We start from the raw sequence: 17,094 nt of genomic DNA, 5'->3' as shown, positions 1-17,094 counted from the left end.
TTGAAGATTTTAATTATTCATGAGGCTGGCGAGGGACTTGGGGGGGGGTGGGGGTGGCTGCCGGGGTGGGGGTGGGGTGGGGAGGTGACGAGTCAGGGAGAGCTGGCGAACAATTCTGGGAAGGGTAGGGAGGGAGGCAGGGAGAGGCAGCGTGTGCATGTGTGATGAGCAATAGCTGTGGACCTTCCAGTTGCTGCTAACTGCCCTGGTGTGTGTGTGCGCGCGTGTGCTCGTGTGTGTATGTGTGTGTGAGCGAGAGAGAGAGGGAGAGAGAGAGGGAGGGAGGGAGGGAGGGAGTGGAGAGGGTGGGGGGGAGAGATAAGAGAGAGAAGAGGAAAAGGAGAGAGGAGAAGGAAGGAAGAAGAAGGAAGGAAGGGGACAATACGATCATGCTGTGCTGTATGAGAAGAACAAAACAGGTAGAGCTTAAGTTTTTTATATTTCTTTCTTTGAGAAGCCTCCCAGGCTGCTGGATGTCCGTGGGGTGCGTGTCTGCCTGAGTGTGTGAGGGATGGGGTAGGGGTTGGGGTAAGGGGGGAGGAAATTTCAGCTGCTTTCAGCAGACGTCTATTTTGCAATTCTTTAGCATCTTGCGACTGAAGGTTCTTTTCACACCCTGCAACGTGACTGTTTTGCCTTTCCGGGGCTGGTGATGTGGGGAAGGGGGGTGGCCTACATCCACATTTGGGGGAGCTAACAGAATCCCCCCTCTATTCTTTTTTTCTTTTTTTTAATTTAATGGGGGCAGTTATATTGCCTAGGGTTTTCTGTCTGTGGTTCTGAGGGTGTGGATGGGGCGGGGGGGGGGGGGGGGGAAGTGGAGAGGAGTGTTGCGGCTGGCAGGAAACGTGATGAGATCTGGCTCTACCTTGGAGATAAAGGAAGCAATTCTTCATCTTATGCCAAAAAAGAACGGATGCCCAGTGAGCCTTGATCCCTGGTCAGAACGCTCTCAATTGCTCCTGTTTCTGATGAATGGGAGATGCTTTATGTGCCTGTGCTGTGAGGTGGCGCGGAGGACAGGTGTATTAATTTTTTTGTGTTGCAACAATCTGAGCAAGAATTAACCTGAAGGAATTTTTTTTTAACCTATGCTACAGTGAAAAATCCAATTAAATAATAACAAAAGCATTAGCCTAAGGAGAGGGAGAGTCACCCTCTTTGCAATACCCTTCATAGTACAACCAGTTAGACAACTGTGCACCAGCTGGGAAAGAGACAGAGGACCACGCCTCTGTTAGCTCCAAACTCGGGTAGGATAAGAGAAGCTCACGGTGTGAACCTGTTGGAAACCCACTCATTTTCTATCCTGGTACTGTCTGGCTTTTGCTATAAGGGAATTGAGATGATGAGAAGGTTTGGGTGGGGGCTCGTTTCAGTGTCAAAATTGTTGTGTCCAAAATGATAATGAAATTAGGGGAAAAAAAAGCTACTTAGATCATTTCCCCCTCACCCTTCCCTTTTTTATTTTGTGTGAAAGCCCAAACCTACTCCTGATTAAGAATGCCTTCTTGGCTGAACCTCTTGGACTTCCTCGGGAGGATGCTGGATTTATGTAGTTGGAACTTTGAGGCAGGATCTGACCCTAGATATCTTTGCAAGGCATTTTAGAAACTTCCAAGAATTACGGATTTCTGGGTAGCGACAAGGAGCTTTGGTCCTTGTTCTAAGCACAAAACTCAACTCAGGCACAGCACCATACTGCTTACTTTCTTTATATATGCATAAATTTCAGTGTCTTACAGCATAGCACTGCAGTATTCTGTTCACATGCTGATGTGAGTAACTACAGTTCCTGTGAACAGTACAGTGTTGAAAGAAGGTTCAGGTTAAAGTGTGTTTCTGAATGGAGATGTGTGTTAGCAAACGAAAGAGAAATTTGTAGAATAATGGGGAGGGGCAAGTGATTGGGATAGAAAGAGACCCTGCGTCATCCTGTGTTTTTTCCTCATGCAGGTTTTTCAAATGAAATTAATTATGTGCTCACTAAAATCTGGGAGGAGGGGGTGAAGGCTGGGGAGGGGGGAACACATTGCTGTCAGCCAGCAGAGCACGTTCTGATGGCAAATACGGGATGAAAAGAGCAGAGGAGAAGGAGGAAGGCAGACAGGCAGGCAAAGTGACAGAGCAGTGGGCGGAGGTGCACGGCAAATTTTAAAATAAAGTAGGAGCTCTGGGGTTCTTTGGAATCAGAAGAGAGCTACGGCAGAATAGGGATCATTCTGCCCGTACCATCGCAGGTCGGGCATTAAAGCTCCCGCATGATATTCTGATGTATTTGTTCTTTACACCCCTCCGGGCTTACTCGTGTCTTTTTGTGTTCCGTGGCACTTAGGAATGCGTGGCATGCAGGTGCCTCGCTCGCACAGCGCCCTCCGTGCCCGCTCCCGCACGGACGCGCCGCGCGGTACACACCCCTGTCTCTGCGCGTGCCCGGGCGCCGCTCGGCCCCGCTCGCCGAGCGCTCCCCGCCGCCACGGGGACACGCGCGGGCACACCGTGCGCTCCATCCGCACGCCGCCCCTCCGCGCCTGCCTGAGCGCGTTCGTGCACAGTGGTGGGCTCGGAGCCCGGCTGCTGCTCCTCTACCTGAATACACGCCACAATTGCCAGACCGGCAGTACGGCGGCTCGCTCGGGAAAGCCGATGATACGCGAGAGGAAGCTCTGATTGGGAGAAGAAAAAGACCTCGGTTTTCAGCATGTGCTCTTCCTCTGTCCCCACCCAGACCTTTCAGTGAGAGAAAAGGATGGAATGGATTCTTCAACGCTGGCAGGAGTTTCCTTCCCAAAATAAAGGCAGCTCTTCTCAAATTGTTTTTCAGGGGAAGTCCCTGGTGTCCCGCCTTTTTGGCAGATAAGGACCAAAATGTTGAAATTACAGGCTTGGGCGTGGAAGAAATCTCTTCACATTTGTGTCTAGGTGTGCCTGTGTGTGTCTGTCCTCCCACCTCTCAGAGGCAAATATATTCACACGCTCATACCTTGCAGATTATTCTTTCTTGTGGGTGTGATGCCAGTGTGAAGTATTTGACTGACTGACTGACTGTGCCCGCCCATAAGAGATGTAGATATCTAAGTGTTGTCATTTCTGCCTACAGTTGACTGCACCTCTGAATCTGAGCCCACAAAATTATCAGTTGAGAGGCAGCATAACTGAAAAGCTGGGTTGAGCTGTGTCTGAAAACCTGAACTCAACCTTTCCTGCCAGCTAGAGATGCAGTCAGTAACACACAGGGCTGGGCAGTGAGATAGGTGGCTAGAAATGCAAGTGTTGCATGCACTGCATGCTAGAACAGATGGACATTATGGGGGTATGTGCTCACTATTGGATTGCATGAGTGATTAAACAATAACCCGCAAGCAGGTTTCCCACTTGTGGGTGAGATGAGTCCCATTCATCAGCAGCCGTAGACGACGGCTTCCCTCCTGTTCCATCCTCTCCTCCTCACCCCAGCGCTGGAGAGCCAGTGGCTGCAAAGGTTTAAACCTGCCACACCCATCAAATCAAAGGAGGGAGAGGGGAGAAGAGGCAGTCTGCATTTCTTCCCCCTTCCACACGAGCAGCATGAATAAACAGGGCTGTACCTCTAAAGATGCAGTTTAATGCAATTGGAGAAGGGAAAAGCATTAGGGAACAGTTCCAGCAATTACAGCCAGCCGGTGAGGTGGCTTGTCATTCCAGGAACTGCAGAGGTGTACAAGAAGGAGGAAATGGAGAAAAAGAGAGAGAGGAAGATGCCTGCAGAGTGAAGGTTTTCTTGCTTCAGGGTATTGATATGTCTCAGGCTTCATTTAAGGTAACTGAATTATACTGCACGATCCAGATGCTTCAATACTTGCAAGGCGTGGTCTTACCTTTAAGCACCACTGTGGACAGTGGAAAAAGGGTATTTTAAAGGAAAGGTGTCTATCCACTCCCCTCCTCCCACCACTTGCCTCCTACCACTTGTGGTGTAAATCACCACAGACTGCTGACTTCAGGGCAGAGGCACTTCATCTGCACCTAGGGAGAGTCTAGCCACTGCCTCTGCCTTTCTGAGAGACACTGAGCAGCTTCTGTGCTTCTTCCAGTAAACAATTGTTCCATGGAAGTTTAATTACTATCCTCACTATTTCTTTTCCTGGGGCAATACCCCTGGGATTTCTACTGAGAAGGGTGTCTCCAGAGAAACAGCCCTGCCATCACCCTCTCCTCCACTGCCTTTGCTGACTATTAGAGACATTGATTTCTCCTAGATCATGTAATGTAACTGTTCTTAATGGCACAGACAAGCCCCCTCCTAGGGAACTAATTGCAGGCAGAGATTCCAGTGGGAGAAGGACAGAGTTAGTGCTTATTGGGAAAGAAATCAGTTTGTGGGTCCAAATTGTCTTTGGCCACTTGCTCCTGAATCGAAGGCCCAGCAAAAACCAGTCAGGCAGTACCTGCTGGTATGCAGAGGCATCCTTGCCTAGAGAGCTGCACTGAATCTTCTGTGCAACCATGCCAGGCTGGGGACATGTGCAGCCCAAGGAACCAACATGTATTATCTAAGGACTTGTCCTGGCCTAACGCTGAGGCTGTCTGAATGATCTCAGAGGTGCTCCTGCCATCGGGTAAGGAAATGAGTTGTAGCTCTAGGCTCTGTTTATGCTATGCTGAAAGGGTGGGCATTGCTTGGGGATGGAGATGAGAGGGACCTCTCTTTCAGTCATGTGGCTTTGACTGACTAGAAGGAGAAAGTGCAAAGAGTTTTCACCTCAAATCAACTCTACTTGCAGGCCAGCTGTACTGGACCTTGAGATTAGCTCAGTTGGTTAGAACGTGGTGCTATTAACACCAAGGCTGTGGGATCAATACCTGAGTGGGACATTCACTTAAGTGCTGGGCTTGATGATCCTTGTGGATCCCTTTGAACTCAGAATATTATCTGATTTGGATTTTGTGATGCCATCGCAGGATTGTCCCATACAGACGTTATATTTCACTCTCCCCATTTCCCAGAGAGCAGGAATTTCTCGCTGCTAGGAGCTGCCAAGTTGCAATGCCTTTTGTGCTAGTGGGAAGGAAAACGAGGCCCATTGGCCCTTGAAAGATGAAGGCAGGCTGATAGTCTTGCATGATGCAAATGAAGGATGTGTACTCCTGCTTGGATTTGCTGTGCTTGTGCTGTGAGGCATGTGCTCCTCATAGTGACACGTGGGCTCCCTGTGTTGTCCATGGCAGAGAACATGGGGCAGAAGTGCGTTCTGCCTAATCTCTACCAAGCAGACAGGTATCTGCTGAGGGATTGGTGTATTACCAGGTAAAACAGCACCTATAGCCTGAAGGTTGCTTTTGCTTTTAGCTGAGATAATTTGAAGCAAAAGCACCAGAATCACAGAATATTCTGAATTGGAAGGGACCCACAAAGATCACCAAGTCCAGCTTTTAAGTGAAGGGTCCATATGGGATGAAACCCACAGCCATGGTGTTATTAGCACCATGCTCTAAAGCTGAGGCCTCTGCAAGGTTGTGGAAGGCTGGTGGTGCATTGCTGACTGCTATTTGCTCAGTGCATGCACTGCTGGCCCATGCATCCTTCCTTCTGTACGACCCTCCCGTTGTCCTCTTCCTGAACGTAAACTACTTGTGATTCCTTTGTTGCTTTGGGCTTCCCCCTTACACTGGGAGAGCTCTTTTTGGATTTGAGAATGAACAAAAGCTCTGATGCTCTAAAGTGCTCTGAAGACACCTGAGGATGAGAAACCTTTTGATGGCAGCTCTCTGTTTTGACGCCTTTTGGAAGTCACTGTGTGATTCCCCTGTTTGCTGTGAGTCTGACAGGTCTCAGGGGTAGATTTGGCAGCAGTCCTTACCTGTCTGCCTCTAAGTTTTGAAATCCCAGTGTTCAGTGTTGTAAAGAAACAACCGTAGCTCCATAGCTCTACATAGAGGAATGTTGGGCTGATAAGAGGAGGTTGGTCTTCCAGAAAGGCATGGTGGAGGGTACAAATGTTTGCTGGTAGAATATCTTGCTGCGGGAGTACCAGAGCAGGTACCCCTTTCAGCATCTGAAGTCCAAAATCAAAGTCAGGAATCCATCCGCACTCATGTAATCTATAATTCCAAGATCCTCCTGAGCACACCAGGAGGTGACGTGTAACCTCAGAACTCTGATGGCCTCAAGTGGAGAAGGTGTTTATATTTCCTTTGGGCTCTTTCTATCACCTGCTGAGTGCATGTGTAAAACTCGATGGCTTTTCATGGTTGTGAGCACCACAGGGCAGTATAGAGGAATTGGTTTAGGGAGAGCTGGTTTCTCTTTCTGACTGTGCTATTAACCTGCTTTCTGACTGATCTAAGCATGCATTCTCTGACTGTTATGGCCATCCCTGCAAGATGCTTCTTTAATTTGGAAACTAAACAATTAGAGTGAGGAAAAAAAAAAAAAAAAGGGGGATTCAGAAGCCCAGAAGTGAGAGATGCTTTAGACAGGCAAAGCTCTGCTTTATCCATCCTCAGTCACTCCTGCAGCGCTGGGATGTTTATTAGCCCCTTGAGTTCCTTTAACACAAACCATTGATTTTCTTCTCAGACCAAGGCTTTATTACAATGGACCAGAGCCTGAGAGCAGGGCTACAACTTAGTTTTCTATTCACCATAGTAGTAGCTGGTCCCCAGCCACCACAGTGATCCAGCCTACAATATGTGTATGGGGTGAAGGAATAGTGTAATGAAAATAGTGATTTGTTTTTAATACAACAAAAGGAGTTTGTGCTTTCGGAGTTACACTGCTCCTGCTGTCTCTGCCTGTTACTCATTCTGTCTCCTCTCCCCATCTGTTCTGCTCCTTGCCTTCCCCCTGCTCCCTTGACCACGCAGTACTCCTGCTGGCAGTATCAGCCACTACCACCAGGGTCTGGCTCCCTTCACCTTTTCTGGCACTGGTATTTGAAGGAGAACTGGGTTCCTTCTTTGTGCTCCAGTTGTTTTTGTATCTGCTCCAGTTCTCCACTTGGGCAGAGCTACAGCTGACACAAATGAGCATCCCTAGACAGAGACAGCAAGTGGTGCATCTTCACTTCTCACCTTCCTGTTGGCTTAGGTAAAAGGTTGCCCAGCCACAGCAGCAGCTGGGAAGGGTATGGCTACAACCAGAGCAACGCATGCAGTACAAACTAGTGTCGGCATTTCCTGATGGTTCATGCTCCTTCCAGGCTTGTCCCTTGGCTTCTAATGCCGCTCTTGGGTGGCAGGCTGTGCTACAGCTGTCTTGTTGGCCCAAGACAGGATGTCCTGAACCTGCCAACCAGGGACGGTTGGCATTTATGTCTCAAAAGGGAAGCCAGGATGTACTTACAGTCTCTTAAATTATGACCAATAAATGTCAGTCCCATTCATTACTCATCTTGCAGCTGAAGTTTCTTGAATTAATTCCAGCCATAATCACAGTATATCTCTATTTATAGAAGCTGGGACATCTCACACTATTTAGGCATTCTCTCTGGAGGATACACCTTTCTATAAGAGCTGGTAATTAGTAAAGCTAAAGGGCTCCAAAGGAATCTCACTTGGTTTGAATGCCCCTAAAATTCAGGGGTGCAGGGGAGTGTGTTTTGATCTGATCCCCACTCTGAAGCCAGTTTTATTCCACCCTTCCCATAATTGCCTAGAAGTGCTTCTGTGCTTTCAGGAACTTCAGGTTTTTTTATGAATTGGGATGATTGCTAATAATTGGTAATGTACAGAATAATTTACAGTTCTGATTTTCTTGTAACTGTTAAGACTTATCAATTAGCATTCAGTTCATCAGACTATTGAGTGGAGTCTAATGCATTTATTTTATTAACAGCATCCAATGACCTTATAAATCTGCAATGTTAAGTACTCCAGGGTGTGCAGATTGGGCACCATGGTACAATGCTATGCTCTTTTGCAGAAGAGGCCAGTCATTTATATTAATTTAGATTGAAACCAGCAGGATGTAAACCACAATGGTTTTGAGCTGACCATTGTTCGCCTTGTGTCATTTCACCTTCTGTCTGCCCACAGCTTTAGGAGTAAGGCATTCAGTGGTGGATTTATAAATAATTTAAGAAAAAGTCATCTAGGTTTGGAAGGATAGACATAAAAAAACAGGTGTCAGTTACTGATTTCCTGACAGTAAAATTGCAGCCCTTTTGTTTCTTCTAAGAGTGAAATCCACTGCTGGAAATCACCTGCTGAGCAAATGCAAGGGGGGCATCACCTACTCGGCTGTGCCTGAGAGGAGTGGTGAACCTAGGAGGCAGTACTGGAATGATGGGGAACTGAGGCAGAGGGGCTTTTAGAAGCTGGACCAAAAGTTTACCCCCTGCAGGGACACTTCACTGTGTTCCTTAGAGCTGTGAACTTTCACTTCGCCTAGTGTTAACATTTTAATTCTTAGCTTGTTATGTTGGAGAAGTCAGACTGGCAGCTTGCAAAGACCTGTATTGCACAGGCTGAGATGATTCTGTCAGAATGGAGACTTTGCCTGATAAAAGATGAAACGCTGTGGTTTTAACCCTTCCTATTTACATTTCCTGTGGAAAACCCAAGAGAATTTCAAGTCCTGCATAGAGTTCAAAGAACTGACAACTGCAACAGAAAATTGATGTTTAATGTTGACTGTTAAAATTGATAGATATGCAACCAGTCCTGCCTAAAGCACAGCACTGGCAAATGGCCTTTCCTTTGTATCCTAAATTCCACTCAGAATACCAGCTAGAAGAGATGAAACCCTAAGGAAAGGACAAATGGAGCAAGAAAAGATCTCCCTCCAAAATAATAGAAGAACTGAAGCCAGCTGAAATCTCCATGAAGTAAACAGAAGTTGGCTAAGTTCCAGAGAAAAGTTAACAAAGTTAAGATGTGAAACAATATTTGAAGCTCTCTATTATATGGTAAAACTGTATATGCAGCAAAAGAAACCTCCATTATGATGCCAATGTACAAGATTTTGTACAAGATGAAATAAAAAAAAAGATGGCAAATTAGTGAAAAATGACCCAAATGGCTCATAGGAACTCTTACAGTTAATTCTTACTTATATTCATTGTCTTGCTTTGAGTGTTATGATTCCACAAATCAGGAAGAGATACCATGAGACAATGCCTTATCTTGTAGAATTTAATTACTTTTTAAGCAGGGTGTTACTGTCAAGAGCAGTCTGAAATGCCTCACTGTATTTTACCATTGTTCTGAGCTGAGAAATAAGGGATTGTTCTAAACTGAAGTATGTTCTTAGAGATGCCTGTCACAAGCTGAGAACTTTAGAGCTTCCTTCCTTTCTAAGTGTGGAGAGGTCTAAAGCCCTCACACATTTATACTCAAAACTGTAAAGTCCCCATAACATTCATAGGCTGTTTACTGGCATGCCTAAATGATCCTTTTAGAACCCATAATCAACTCAATACACAGACAAAATAATAATTGACCCAGAGAAAGAGAGTGAAATAATATCATCCTGACTCTCTCTGTTTCTGGTGCTCATGGAGAGGAGGGGAGAGCTGTGATTGAAGCTTTGCATCCAGCATTGTCAATAAGGCCAAAGCATTTTATGCCCATTTTGCATATCTCCAGTAATGTGATCAGCTGCAAGTTGATGGCTAGAAGAGGTAACAGGAGCCACAAAGGAGGAAGATCAGGATCTAGGAAAAGGGCAGAACAAATCAGGATGTACTGATGTAAGATGGTTCTTTCATGTCATTCTAGCTTATTTACAAAGGTGAGGGAAGCAATCTCTGAACCATAAGCTTTGAATGCTTTGAAGACTCATGAGGCCTGGATGAGGTGTCAGAAGGCTGAAATCAAGCATAAGATAAGAAATTGCAGATTACCCAGTTTAACTTCATTCCTGGAGAAAAAAAATGGTGGAAATAATCAAATAAAGGAGATTATTAGGAGCCAGCACAGATCTGTCAAGAACAGATCATGTCAAACTAATTTAGCTTTCTTCTGTAACAAGCCTTGTGGATACAGAGGAAGTAGTTGTCATACCTTGTCATTTGTAAGGATTTTGACATTATCTCACAGTCTTTTATCATAAATGAAGCAAAGAATCATGTTCCAAAGGAAGGCATTACAGCAGGGATGCAGAACTAGTGTAGATATTTTTACTCAATGAGCAATTCTCACTGATTTCCTGTTGAAATGGAAGACTATTGAGCAGGTTGCCACAAGCTTGTGCTGTGGCCTGCTAGTGCTTCATATTTTCATTAATGAACATTGTACTTTATATAATAATTTTAACCTGGGTAACTGTCTAGAGGAAGTGTTTTATAAAATCTGCAGATGGCATAAACCAGCTGTGGTGAGCTGGGGGAAACCACTAATTCAAGAAAAGCCTGTCAGACCAGGGACCTGGTTTGAACGGCATCAGAGTGAATATGAAGCACTCTCCATGAGAATGATTACTAAATTGCCGCCAGACTTACATGAGACACCACAGGGTGTCCTTCAGGAAGGCAGACAGGGTCTCTAGAGGACCACAAGTTCAGTGTTAGGCTAGAACATTGTCCTGTTGCCAGGAAGGGGAACACCATCTTACCCGGCTGTGCAAGTGGGAGCACAGTCTGTCAGACACATCTCATAAGCCTTCAGCTCTGATGTGCACATGTAGGACTCAGCTGAAATTTCCTGCCTTAGTTTTGTACTGTGCTCTGAGGAAATGTGGTCCAGTGAGAGGATGTAGACTGGGATAGTGAGAATTGCTTGAGGTAAAAGGAGAAAAGACTAAAATAATTAGGGTTGTTTAACCTAAAAGGAATAACGCCAAGAGTGGTCCAGATGCTAGTCTGGCAAGTGAAAGAAAACAGGAGTAATCTGTTCCCACTACCCATGATGTATAAAAATAGGAGTAATGGTCTTGATTGGGGTGCCCAAAAAGTTTGTGATGCACTGTGATATATTGAGTAAACTATGGCAGCTTCAATCACTGAAGGGCTGCAGGAAGTACGTCTGGACTAGAGGATGGACTAAATGGTCTCTTGTGCTCCTTTCATATGATTGTTATCAAATATTCACTGAAGCAGCACCGGGACCCAGTCTGTCCTCTTGCAGGACTGTGTTTAACCAGTAGGATATAGTGATATTTACTTTTGTATGCTCTCTGTTTCTGGCCTGATGATTATTTAATTGTTCCATGGAAAAAGCCAAGGAGCTTACACAAGAAAAGCTAGGAGCAGCTTCCTCTAAGCAGTCTTTTGCAGGAGGGAGGTAAGACTTGAGATCTTTTCAGGTACAGTAGAGATTGGATCAACATCTTCCATAATTTAGCTAGTGTGTCCACTGAGATACTGAATAAATAGTTATTTACTACGTGCTGTCAGAGAGGAACTTGTTCTTTTCAGTACAGGGTTCAGGGCTTGGATCCAAACCAGAAGATACCTCCCCAATAAGTAGAGCAAGATACCTAAACCCAGACTGTTTAGATGTCACTCTGTCTTCAGCATTTGTTATAGCCAGGTTCATAAAGGCATTCACTTGGTGCATTATGGTACTGAGGTGCCCAGTTCTACCCATATTTTCTAGTGGACTTAGGGCTGTGGTTTCAGCAAGACATCTCAACTTCTTCCTAGACTTAGCTCCAGCATCCATCTTCTGAACACAAACATCTGCTGGAACTCCACACTGAGGTGCCCTGTTCATCACCTTTACAGGAGAATTATTACAAGGGATTTATCAATTGTTGGTTTCTTCTACCTGCCTGACATGAATTGTCTCAAAGCATTTGTGTGGCAGTCACTCAGAAATTCCCAACCAGAGTGCTGTACTCCTGCTAGCACCTTCAGTGCTTGCTCCCCTCTGCTGCCATTAGAGCTATTGTTGCATGGAAATAAAGAAGAGCTAAAGCTGATCTGTGGTATCTTCCAGTATCTCATGGTAAATCTGTATAACCATTAGGAAGAAATCCTTTGTTTGTTCCTGAGTCTTTTCACTACACAAGAGGGGGAACAAGACACCCTGCCTATAGTCAGGATTACCCAGCTTTTGGGAGATGAGATAAATTGCAATAGTCAAAGACAATCTTTTCATCTACATCAAACTTTGCTGGGCTTTTCCTGTCTGGACAAGAATTTTCTTGGTAGGGGTCTTCTTCAAATAGACACTGTGGTTTTTTAATTTATTTGTCTGATGAGATTACAGGAATAAAGCTTTGAAAGTGCAAAGAATTTTGCAACCATTTAATAGGTAACAGTTGCACCTTTATAATACAAAGGAGGAGAATGTTATGATTTCAAATGATAAAATTTCCTATTTTCTCCCTTTTTAGTTTACATTTAAAAGAAAAGATTAAACACCTTTATTAAGCATATATTTAGTTTTCAAAGTCAAACACTTAGTATACAGAAAATTAATTAAAAGGGTTGCCTATCCATCTTTAATTTGTCTTCTCTCATGAATAGACATAAAAATGTGGTTCTTAATTATAAGATCAAACAGTGGTACCTTTTTTTTCAGTAGGATCCCTGTCTCATTCAGTGCATAGAATGAAAAACACTTCAGGACTGAATGAGTTTTGCTATAAACAAAGCTGATTTCTGTAGGACTCCTGTTTCATTTACTACCAGTGATGAAGGTTATATATTGAATTGGGCAGAGGGCTGTTCAAAAACAGAAGAATGGTCTCGTATTTTGGCAATTGAATACTGCCCTGAAGAATTAGGCTTTTTCCTGCCTCTTGTCACAAGTTCCTATGTGATATGAAAAGGCCCCGTAAATGAGGTTTTCCATGGGTGGCCACTAATTGGTGTGTTCTTCTTTTCTGGATTCTCAGTTTGAGACACCTGGGGTCTGACTTGCAGAAGTGCAGAAATGGTATTGTACAGAGGTTTGCTGTCAACACACACAGAGCTGGGGAAATACTAATCTGAGGCATCACAAATTGGGGATCCAAATTGCTCTGGCCATTTTGACCTTAGCCTCTTTTTGTTTGATTTCAGTGTCTGTAAAATAGAGATAACAACCCCACTTATATCCCTGGCAGAATATCCATTAAGCCTCGTGAAGCAATGAGATATTATGGCAAAATAGCAACGCAGGAAAAGACCATGAAGAAATCAGTATTCTGAATTCAGTGATGGGTTTAAATGGTGTGTGGCAAATAAGGCACTTTGCTGTGCTTGAAATTAGGATAACAGGAAAATACTGAATTACTACCCACTCTGTGAGCTCTTTCCTTTGTAGTAGCTGAGGTGAGGGACCCTTCCAAGGAAAAAAAAGATATAATAAAGACTATTAAAAGGCATCTGCAGGAGGAAGTCAAAGTGAGGTTTCAGAGGTAGTCTCCATTTTACATTTTCTGCTTCCGCCTTTAACATGTGCCCAGAAAGATGGCTGTAAGACAGGCTTTTTACCCATTACCTTTGACTTGTGCCTGTGAATGATAGGCTGCAAAATAATTGGGAAAAAATGGACCACAGCTGTTATCACTGAAACTAGTGCTACACTTTTCATTGATATTTGAGGTAAAATCCTTAGAAAACCAGTCCTGAAAAACACTGAAAAACACTCCATTTGAATTGAGGAAACCGAGGCACAGAAGAAAGTGGAATAATCTGCTGCAGTAATTCTGCCTGTTTTCTCTTTATATAACCAATAGCTTTTAAACTAGCATTCACATCCCTTTTGAATGAAATAATCTAGAAAGCACAGAAAAAGGATAGGTTTGTTCATCTCTTCTTCCACTCCCTTCTTCTCACCTGGAATAAATTGAGTAATAAAAATATTTTGTTTGCTTGAAATTCTGGGTTGTTGCCCTGGAGGATCTCCAGGTGGGGAGGTTGTGCTCACAACAGGGTCTGGATCATAAGCTCCACACCAGGATGTGCCTAAGAAAGAGATCAGAGCCTTCAAACTGTGCTTAACAGGGAGCCTGAGAAGAGGTAAGAACCTTGGTGATACACTGTCATACACTTTTATTGATGAGAGCCTTCTCCAAATCTGAATATGAAGCCAGTGTTGTGGAGATCATGAATATTTGTATTGCCTTTCTCAGATCTCTGGTTTGTAAGATGAGACACAAACCAGGTCAGGCATAGGCTGGGATTTTTTTTCCTACCATGCCTACATATGCTAGCTGCTGCTAAGCTGTTGTGCTGCCTCCTAAGCCTCTGTGTCCATGAATTATCTCCAGAAGAAAGTTACTTCTCCAAGGGGTGCACAAAGCACTGGTGCAGAGCTGACAGTCAAGACAGAGTGATCAGAAGAGATATTTCGTGGAGGCAGTGTAGGTGGCCAAAAGAGAAGTCTTGTTTGCAGGTCTGGAGGAAGGACACTGTCCCTCTGCCACTTAAGAATGGAAGGGGAGAGGTTATCAGTGTAGGGAAGAAATAGATCATGTTGCCAAGTGAAAATGTGGCTGTCTCTCTGGGCCAAACCTGATGCATATTTACCGGGAAGGCAGTGGAAATGTAGACTTTGTGTTAGCTTTTGTGAGATGGTGGGGATTTTATACTATTCCCAAAGCAGATGGGATTTTAGGCTAACCTTGCTGTAACGTTTGTGGAAATGTGGACTGCTACAGCATACAAATGGAGGGGGTGGATGAAAAGGCCACATCAGGAGATTGATTTATTGGAGTATCTGTGATCGTGGGACTTTGCTGGCTTCTTATCCCTCTAGAAGGAGAAGCACTGACCACAGTAGATAATACTGTAACTTGTAAGCACCTGCCCTGGAACTGAAGGGGCCTTACCAAGCTAAGGTCAGCCTTCCCATCTCACAAAGTGCAGTAAGTGGCCCCACTGGCAGAGCTTGCTTGCTTCTCTTCTATGGTTCTGAATTGTCCCTGCAGAGGGCAAAATGTGCTTCTTGTTGCTCTGCCTCATTATATCCACCCAATTCCATCTTTCACATATGATTCATTTCTTCTTAGCTTCATGCAGTATGGTATCATCGATGCTGATATCCCCAACCTGTAATTTTTCAACTTGTCTTAGATACTTGCCTCCAAACTCTTGTTGTCAGGTACAGCAGACAGCAGAGGATGCTGAGTACCTCGGAGGGGTACCATACCAAGCAGCTCTGCTGTTTGGAAATCCATTTGTGAAAGCTAAGAAGCACATAAATGCCTGGAGAAGTTAATCAGAATTGGAGATAGGCACAGTTTTTTTAAAAACCACAAGCTTCAAGTACTGTGGTGTAAACAGGAGGTCATTTTACTGCCAGTGGCAGTGAAATAGTGCTCAGTTATACAGAGCATGGAAAGTACTAAACAGGATTTCTGCCTTTCCTTTGCTCCACTTCTATCAACGCCCTGTGCTTCTGCCCTGCAGCAGCCCTGCTATTCCAGCTCTGATGTTCCAGGATAGCTACAAAGCTGACAAAAACTAGGCAAGGGTATAGCTGATCCTTTGAACAAAGTAATTCTCTGTTCAGTAGCTTTTTTGTACATATTAAATGATTAAATCTTTAGGGGGGTTTTCCCTGATGCAGTAATTGTGCATTCATTAAATTTCCAGATAAGATGTACTTTCTAGTAATTCATTTTTTGCTAAGAAAAAACCTTCATTTTCCACTGATAATCCTGCTTCACCTTATTCAAGGATGGACAACTTGTGGCTTTGGACCCAGAGGCAAATACTGAGTGATTGATGTATAACTCCCACAATGGAATCACAGAATCATTTAGGTTTGAAAAGACCTTTAAGATTGTGGAGTCCAACCTTTGTCTGATCAGCCTGTTGTCAACTAAACCATGGCACTGAGTGCCACATCCAGTCACTTCTCGATCACCACCAGGGAAGGTGACTCCACCACCTCTCTGGACAGCCCATTCCAATGTATGGCATCCCTTTCTGTGAAGAAATTCCTCCCCCTGTCAAACCTGACCCTCCCCTGGTGCAGCTTGAGGTTACAGAGATATGTTGTATTACTGCCAGCACACTGTTGATGTTACAAGTGCTTTTTTATCCATGTCTCCATGTAGGAGGATGCCCCCAGGGGCTTCTGAGGGCACCAGCTTCCTACAAGCTCTGGGGCTCAGCTGGGCACCCGGCCTCATCCCATCCCACAGTGGATGCTGGCACCCTGGGGGGGCATTGCTTGTTTGTGCCTGGGTGCTGCTTGTTGAAAAATCCCACACCTTGCCTAAGGGTTCTGGTTAGGCACTTGACACCTCTTGGACATTTAAAGTTGTTTTGGGGTTTTTTGGGTTTATTGTAAGATGCTGATGAAGCCAAGAGGTTTAGCTCCCATGATGTATTTAATTACATTTTAGAAAGTGAAATCTGGGTAAAAGTCATACCACATTAATGAATCATACCACATTAATGGGAGTGGAAATAGATTTTGACTTCAGCTGCAGTATGAGCTAATATATGTGTGATAAAGGCCATGGAGAAACCATGTTAGAAGAAAGTTATAAAAGATGCTATGGCAAATATAAAAAAACCCAAGCCAACACTGGAAACGTAGTTGTCTGTGCAACCCCAGTATGGTCTTTTTTTGTGAATGCATTTCAGTACATTTCTAATGACAGGAACACATTTTTCTTTTCAGGGATTCTGACCACATTCAGGTCACAGAATGGACAGTGCTCACTTAATGAGCAGTTATTCAATATTTTAAATTCTCAAATAAGTCAGTGTGCGACCCCCACAACTTTTCTTAATAGTATTCAAACCTTGCTCTGAGATCAGAAATACTAATTTTCTCCTTAGCTGTCTTGTGATTCTGAGCACATCCCTGATATCACTTAGTAAAACTTTACAACACCCATGTGAGATAACTGAGTATTTTTATTCCATTTTTGCAGGTGGACAGCTGAGGCATGAAGAGTTTGGTCAGCAGGATGCCCTAGTTTTATGTCCAGAATTTCAGAAACAGAGGGCCTGACCTTTATTCACAGTTTTTGTTTTCAGTTGCACATATCTGAAAACATCTCCCATTACTGTCAGCTGCAGCTGAGTGCTCGGCACTGCTCCAAATCAGACTCAAGGTGTCTGAAGTCAGCTACTCAGAGATGCAGAACTTGTCACTTGGAATGACCCCATGAAAAGCACGGGCCAGGATAACAGAGGAATCAGGAGCAAAGGTGGGGCAGAGGTGTAGGACAGCCATCTGTTAGCTGCCCTAACCCTGAGATCCTCTGTTTTCCTTTGCCAA

General features: G+C 44.4%; 1 protein-coding gene across 2 annotated transcripts in view; it reads left to right on the top strand.

Moving 5' to 3' along the window:
- The first annotated feature begins 358 nt into the window (after window positions 1-358).
- GAP43 (growth associated protein 43) overlaps window positions 359-17,094 on the top strand; it is a 51,582-nt gene continuing 34,846 nt past the window's right edge. For both annotated transcript variants that reach the window (XM_084226195.1, XM_084226196.1), the window contains exon 1: window positions 359-419. In XM_084226195.1, the coding sequence (XP_084082321.1) occupies window positions 390-419 (30 nt within the window). In that variant the 5' untranslated portion in view covers window positions 359-389. The remainder of the gene's footprint in view (window positions 420-17,094) is intronic.

This window comes from Fringilla coelebs (genome assembly GCF_963513975.1).
Source record: "Fringilla coelebs genome assembly, chromosome: 2".
NCBI lineage: Eukaryota > Metazoa > Chordata > Aves > Passeriformes > Fringillidae > Fringilla > Fringilla coelebs.
Note: the sequence above shows the minus strand (reverse complement) of the source record. Positions and strands in the feature narration are given on the sequence as shown.